Here is a 7888-nt window from a genome sequence, read left to right as displayed (position 1 = left end):
TATTGCTTGGATCTTCTACAATTACTGCATGGCAAAAATATCACTGGAAATCTAACCTGCTGCGACTTTTCTTTATTTCACAGTCAGTAAATCAAGAACATGACTAAAGTACTTTTCTCACCTGCAAGCGTTTAATATCTCCCACCAATAGGTGTCGCCATTCTCACTTTCTACGACAACTCTTTCCACTCTATTACGTGACGCGCTATAATACAACTACTCTATCATCCGCAGTTCCGGGTGACGTGTTTCCGGCGGCTCTTGTGCTCAGCTCTGTTGGAAGATGGTGCTGCTTGAGAGTGAACAGGTGAGAGGCGGTATACCGGTACTGGGTGCAATAAGGGAGGAGGTTGTAAGGCCAAGGCCAGTAGCGGTGACATGGCGGAAGTAATGAATAAGCGAGGCTCTATTTCCCGCTATACCGTAGTAAGAGAACCTACGATAGACCGTGTAAGGCAGCATATGTAGAGCAGCGTCAGAAGATGCCATTGATAGGGCAGCTGCAGGGACCTCCAACCAGAGGGGGCAGTATTATTTTTCTTCACCAGGGTAGATATATCTTTTATTTAAGTTTTTGTTTTTTTAATCGATATCAATTTAATAGTAAATAGTCTGAAAACAAAATTAAGGAACTTATATTCACTCAGAGACCGGCTCAGTGGAGCTCAAACGTTGCAATGTGTCAACTGACCCTAAAAGTTCCCCAATTTAGGGTGTGCTGCCTCGTTTCCCTTTTTTTTTTTTTTAATTGAAAGCAGCCTGAAAATAGGAATAAAGCTCTAGTCACAAGACGGTGAAAAACGGCCATTTTCAGAAAAATTAAGTTCTATGGCTGTATTCACACGGCCATTTTTTTGATGGCCCGTGATTACTTGCCTTCAAAAAATAGAACTTGTTATATTTTTGGCCGTTTTCGTGGCCAGCCAAATAGGAAGCGACTCTTTCTTATCACTCTGGGCAGTGTAATGTTTTCTGTATGACGCTGTCCAATCAGCATACAGCTTCTTCCCTGCCCAGTAGCACTGTGTGATCATATAGTATACAGATTACATTCCCGACTATGTTTTCAACTGGGGATATCTCCAGCTTTGTCACAGCTAGAACTGCGAGCATTTGATCATATGAAAGATTAAAATCTCCTCTTTCATATGCCACCAGAACGGCTGTTCGAGGTGGTCCACAGCCGGAGATATGGATATTTGAAGTGATCCCCCTTCCCTCCAGCCTCACTCTCCCACTGTGTGAAGCAGCTTCGTGCTGATAGGACGGCGTCAGAGGCTGTGAGGAGGCTCCACCTCAGGAGAATCGCTGCTGTTACCTCCCAGTTGTCTAATAAAGGCTCATTTGCATATTTAGAAAAAGAAACATTTTTGGACACAATAGTTACTAGTAAAAAATAAAAAATACTTTCACTCTGAATAAGACACGAACTTCTGCATCGTTTGCCTGTTCAGCTGTTTTACCTATTCCTAAAATCTCCCTTACCCCCATCTTTCAGGACTCCGCTGCAGTGCCTTCCTCTCTTCTTTCCCGTGCATCGGTTGTCATGAACCACCCAGGAATCTGTATGGGAAATGACTCGCTTCATTAGAGTCCTTCGCAGATTCCTGGGCAACCTATAACAATCACCACACAGGAGATAATAGAGAGACGTTGGGTGCAGCAGAGGCCTGCGAGACGATGCCAACGGTTGGGGGTGGGGTTATTGATGGGCAGCAACGAGGCAAGTAAAACCATTCTCTATACACCACTTGGAGAACTGTTATTTTATTCATTTCCTATTGTTATAGGTTTGTCACAGGTAAACCCATTGCGGGACGTAGGTACCTTGGGCCCACCAGAGGAAATGACTCTCTGGGCCCATCCCACAGCCGTACAGAATATTTGTAGATCTCTTTGATCACTCAGATCTCTAGGGGAAACGGTTAGTTGTGAAATAAAAAACCCAAAAAGGAAGTGACTTGCTCTGTAGTGAAGACGTTGTCTGCCGCTGGACCTCATGAGCCCCGGAGCTCCGGTTATCCAGTCCAACTCTGCGTAAAGCTGTACGTTCAGGTTACATTATCAATATGAACTGTCGATAAGATGCCGAGCTCCGGAGCCTGCAGGGGGCTATTGGTAGGAAGTAAAGATTTTTGCATTATTACCACTTTTTTTTTTCAGTTCTTAACTGAGCTCACACGCCTGTTCCAGAAATGCCGAGCGAGTGGAAGTGTCTTTATCACATTAAAGAAATGTAAGTGTATTTTGTGCCTGCGTTCTGCTGTTCCCTGTATAGCCGGTCAATGATCCTATTCATGGCTATGTTTTGGCCGCATAAGCGAGACGGTGAATGAGCGTCTGCATTGCGTTGTTTACACAGGGCAGTGATCGGGATCAAGCATTTGTATGAATGCTTATTTTCCAGATCATTGGCCGCGTAAAAGGGCCTTTATTTGTAATGATCGTAATTCACAGACTGTATTATACTCCAGAGCTGCTTTCCCAATACTACAGGCCCCAGACATGCAATTTTCCAACATCCCTTGCTGGGTCAATGTCTGTACATAGTCTGGTAGTTTGCATTTTGGGAAGTGTCTTCTTATTTTCCAATAACCTTAATCTGGGTGTACTTGTAGGTCTTAGGCTAAATAACAGCATGCAGTGTCAATCAGCTGCTTCAAAGGCCAGCAGGATATTGTCGTGTATTAAAAGAGGCATGGACTCGCGGGACAGGGATGTAATATTACCACTTTACAAAGCATTAGTGAGGCCTCATCTAGAATATGCAGTTCAGTTCTGGGCTCCAGTTCATAGAAAGGATGCCCTGGAGTTAGAAAAAATACAAAGAAGAGCAACGAAGCTAATTAGGGGCATGGAGAATTTAAGTTATGAGGAAAGATTAAAAGAATTAAACCTATTTAGCCTTGAAAAAAGACGACTAAGGGGGGTCATGATTAACTTATATAAATATATTAATGGCACATACAAAAAATATGGTGAAATCCTGTTCTATGTAAAACCCCCTCAAAAAACAAGGGGGCACTCCCTCCGTCTGGAGAAAAAAAGGTTCAACCTGCAGAGACGACAAGCCTTCTTTACTGTGAGAACTGTGAATCTATGGAATAGTCACCGCAGGAGCCGTCACAGCAGGGACAGGAGATGTCTTTAAAAAAGGCTTAGATCATTTCCTAGAACAAAAAAAATATCAGCTCCTATGTCAATGTGTAGAATTCTTGTATAAATATTGATCCAGTATGTTCGGCACTTGGGATCAGGAGGGAATTTTTCCTTTTTAGGCCAGGATATCACACACACACACACACACACACACACACACACACACACACACACACACGCAGTTCTGGTGCAGTTTTTGTGTTAGTGTTTTGAGCCAAACCCAGAAAGGGAACGAAAAGGAAGAAAGGCTTGAAGGAAAGTCTGATGGATCTCCTTTCTATTGTGTCCACTCCTGTGTTTGGCTCAAAAATCGGTGTGAGATCCTGGTCTTAAGGCAGATTGGTTCATGCCTTAATCTGATTATTTTTATTTTTTTTATACTTTCCTCTAGACCAATAAGGGGAAAAACAAAGTTCTATAGTTTAGGCTTCATTCGCATATCCGTTCGGACTCTATTCTGACGGTAGTCCACTGTGCTATTCATTCCGTCAAAACGACGCAACCCTTGCACAACGGAGACAACTGGAAACCATTGGCACCGGATTCGTCACCGTTGAAATCAATGGTGATGGAATACCTTTGGTTTCCATTTGTGTCAGTCAGGGTCCCGTTCCGATTGAACGCTGAGACGGAATGTCAGAACGGGACCCTGGCGCAGATGTGAATGAAGCCTTAGCTGTATGCCATCCCTTTGTTGACCTAGATGGGCAGATATCGTTTTTGTTTTCAACCATACTAACTATGTAACAATGATCAAGAGGGGCGGGAAAAAAAAGCGCACAATCCTGTCTGATGTTTAAAGTGTAGCTAAATGTTTGACAAACTTCTGACATGTCAGAAGTTTGGACTGGTGCGGGTCTGAGCACTGAGACCACCACCAATCGCTAGAACGAAGCAGCTGAAGGGCTCGTATGAGCGCTCAGCTGCTTCGTGTCTGTTCAGCTTTTTCCGGATAGCCGATGTACCGGAGTACTGGCTAATAGGCTTTCTATTGAGTCCGTACACGATACATTTATTTATGGAAAAAGATGAACAGACACAAAGCGGCTGAGCACTCGCATGAGCTCTTCAGCTGCTTCGTTCTAGCGATTTGGTGGGGGTCTCAGTGCTCGGACCCTCACTATGACATGTCAGAAGTTTGTCAAATGTTTAGCTACACTTTAAACCAGCGTCCCCCTTTTCACAGTTTTACAGAAGACTTTCTACAAGATTTTGGCATAGTGTCTATGGGAATTTTCCCCCGTTCATCCAGAAGAGCATCTGTGAGGTCAGACACTGATGTTGGAGGAGAGGGCCTGGCTCACAATCTAGTTCATCCCAAAAGTGTTGGTTGAGGTCAGGGCTCTGTGCGGCATTACACCACTCCGTGCGATGCTTGGTGATGTAAGGCTTGCCCCCATGCCATAAAGCTCCCGGCGCACAGTTTTTGTGCAGATGTTTGGAGCTCCGCATTTATTGAGTCAGCTGAGTGTTGGCGACATTTATGCAGTATGCGCCTCAACACATGGCGAACCTGCTCTGTAACCTTACGTGGTCTCCACTTCGTGGCTGAGTTGCTGTGGTTTCTAAACACTTCCACTTTACATTAATACCACACAGTGGATGGTGGAATATCTAGGAGGGCAGTAATTCCACGTATTGACTTGCTACAACAGTGACGTCCCATTACAGGACCGCGCTGGAATTCAGTGAGCTCTTTACAACGACCTATTCTTTCACAAATGTCTGTAAAGGCGACTGCATGACGAGGTGCTGGAATTTATACACTTGTGGCAATGGGACTGAATGAAACAACTGAATTCAATGATTAAGAGGTGTGTATTGGAAACAGTCAGCAAGATTGTTGACAGAAACTCCTTTAACAACTTAGTTCCTACTATACAAGGGGACAATTTTGGTTTTTAAATAACAGTATTTAACAGGTGAGTGTACACACCTGGTGTAAAGGCCATACTTTTCCAGAATGCAAATCACTAGGGAAAGCTTTGTGCAGCTGTTGTGCCAATGGGAAATGCTGGGAGATTTCAGCTCTGAAGCCTGCAGAACTGTGAATGCAGCTCTGGGCTATAGTACAAGCTGTAACTTGGAGCGAAAAAGATGATGAATGTAAGGTGACTTTACCTTTTTAAGTAGATTTATTATGAGAATTGGCGTTTAAGGTGGAAATACCTTTAGTTATCTCTCGCCCCTTCTGCTCAGTATGGAGTAGGGTCCACTTTAATGACTAGTTAACATTTTTACTAGAGTTCAGTAAAGATATTTTCTACCAAATTCTTAACAGATGATGGACGGACAAAGCCGGTTCCTAGTAAGAGCCATACAGAAAACTTTGAACCAGCTGACAATAAATGTCTTTTGAGAGCCACAGATGGAAAAAGAAAGATCAGCACTGTGGTGAGTGGCCGGGCAGTAAAAGGGGACAATGTTCTCAATTTACACATAAGCTCACTGTGTGTCCTCTACCTCTACAGGTCAGTTCCAAAGAAGTAAACAAGTTTCAAATGGTAAGTTCTGCATGTGAACGGTGTCAAAAGGAACCGTGTTTTACTCGTTTACTGTTCTTTATATGGATTGGGCTTTTAACTGGTTGACACCACATGACGTGTATTCTCACTATGACCAGCAGGACATTGCCGTATCGTGACCAGCAATGCAATCAGGAGCGGGGCAACTGGCATCCCCGCTCTAATGGTGGATCTCTGCCGCTAACCCCTTGAAAAATGAGAAGGGGGACTCCCCTTTGATCGTGTCACAGGGAATCCCTGTGACTCGGTCAAGGAACATACCTTCTATTGGCAGACAGCCCAGGGTCTATTAAAGGACCCCAGGGCTGTCTGACCATATTTCTTGTTAGAGTATACTTAATACACTGGCAGTTGTTAGGGCATACCTATCAGTACACATGCCAATGTACTGGCAAATAAACATATGCCAGTACATATTTAGAGAACAAAAATCAATATTAAAAATCCCCTTATGCGATTTAAAAAAAAAAAAGTTACACATGCACATTTTTTATTTTTTTTTACAAGAAATAAACTTTAGTCTATATAAGTCCCAAATTAATAAACACATATTTGGTATCCTCACGACCATAACCACCTGCACAACACATTTCTAGCATAATTTAGGATGATCATTGTATGCTGTAGAAAAAAAAAAAAAGGCTCATACAGATATGTAGAACAAAAAAATAAAAATTCTCTTTATTTCAGGCTTATTCCAACCTACTCCGTGCAAATATGGATGGGCTGAAAAAGAAGGATAAGAAAAGTAAAACAAAAAAAAGTAGCGCCGCCTAGTGATGGACATGGACTCTTTATTTGATATGGACGAGAGCAGCGGGGAAGAGCACAGCCTATTACACCAGATGCCAATCACAACTCATGGCACGGGGTCCATTGACACGTGTTGCTCTTCTGCTGCCTGTTTATATTTTATGATATTTTTATTTTTTTTTCTAATTGGAAGACGTTTTCTTTAGGTTTACTCTACAGGTTGTCCGGTTAGGACAAACATTGTTCTTTCACTTAAAATGATATTGAATTGTAGTGCTCTGCTACCAGCACGCCGGTATGACTGGGTCACATTCCTGAATAAAACTATAGTTTGAAGGCATTATCCAGCCGCATACCACCAAAACGACCATAGAATGAGCTCGTAGTTTGCGTCATGCTCTGCAGCACCTCAGCCCCCAAGCGCAGATCCTGGAGACCACCAAGTTATTGTAGAGTAGCTGGAATACTGATGTATCTGGTAATGTTTAGATACCACCATAGAAAAGGTATCTGAGCGGTTCCCTAGCTGCGATCCCAGGAGCTGCATTTCTGTATGTTACACACTGAGCATATCCCAAATAAACAGAATTGTATTCGCATGAGCCGGTTTTGTCACTAAGCGATTACAGAGACCCCCTCTCTGGAGGACCTGGCACGTCTGTGCGTCACAGACAGCACATTGATTTCTATGGGCACCGTGTAATGCTTAATTTCTCCTATGGTGACGCTTTAGGGGAATTAAATACTTGCCGATTCTAATTCTCGGCCGATCACGGGTTATCAGCAGAGGGAAAACTGGTAATCTGCTTATTGATGAGGATCCTTCTAACAATCTAATTCTTTGCCATGGCCTCCTCCACATAATGACGTGTACTGTAATACTATATAATCTTTTGAGATACTCTACTCCATGCAATATAACTTATAAAAAAAAAAAAAATTACACCTGACAGTATTTGTTTCAGTGGTTAAATGTCCAGTATAACTCCGATCTGAATGTTAGGTTTCTACACTACTTCTCATACAGATTATCCATGTACAAGGTGTGGGGCACCTCTGCTGCCATCTGCTGATACTCATTCACTTTAAATCTGGTGCCAATCTGACTTGGGTAGGAAGCTGATGGGATCTGAAAGTAAAGGTTGACCAACTTATGACCTATTGTTTTTTGCTTTTCAGTTCTGTTTTGTGTTTATATACAATGTAAGGGGAAATTTAGTTCTTGTAATTCTTCCAGGGCAGACCAGGGTTCAAGTGACCTTTTACATGTACAGAAGTCTATATGTAAGGCCGGGTTTCCACGGGGCGGATACGCTGCGTAAAGATCACGCAGCGTGTCCAACCTGGAACACGCAGTACATTCCATCTGAAAAATCGGTTTTTCGAATGGAATATCCGCTGCAGAAGAAAGCCGTTCATACTTACCCCCTCCCTCCTCTGACGTCCCCATC

General features: G+C 43.1%; 1 protein-coding gene across 1 annotated transcript; it reads left to right on the top strand.

Annotated features, from left to right (window-relative positions):
* The first annotated feature begins 227 nt into the window (after positions 1–227).
* On the top strand, positions 228–7036 carry SRP14 (signal recognition particle 14). Its single transcript, XM_075845010.1, has 5 exons — positions 228–307; positions 2164–2236; positions 5441–5553; positions 5631–5663; positions 6375–7036. The coding sequence occupies exons 1-5, from the start codon at positions 284–286 to the stop codon at positions 6459–6461; spliced, it is 330 nt and encodes a 109-aa protein (XP_075701125.1). The 5' UTR covers positions 228–283; the 3' UTR covers positions 6462–7036.
* The last annotated feature ends 852 nt before the right edge of the window (positions 7037–7888 follow it).

This window comes from Rhinoderma darwinii, chromosome 12, assembly GCF_050947455.1.
Source record: "Rhinoderma darwinii isolate aRhiDar2 chromosome 12, aRhiDar2.hap1, whole genome shotgun sequence".
NCBI classification, from domain to species: Eukaryota; Metazoa; Chordata; class Amphibia; order Anura; family Rhinodermatidae; genus Rhinoderma; species Rhinoderma darwinii.
This window is presented reverse-complemented; position numbering and strand designations above follow the sequence as displayed.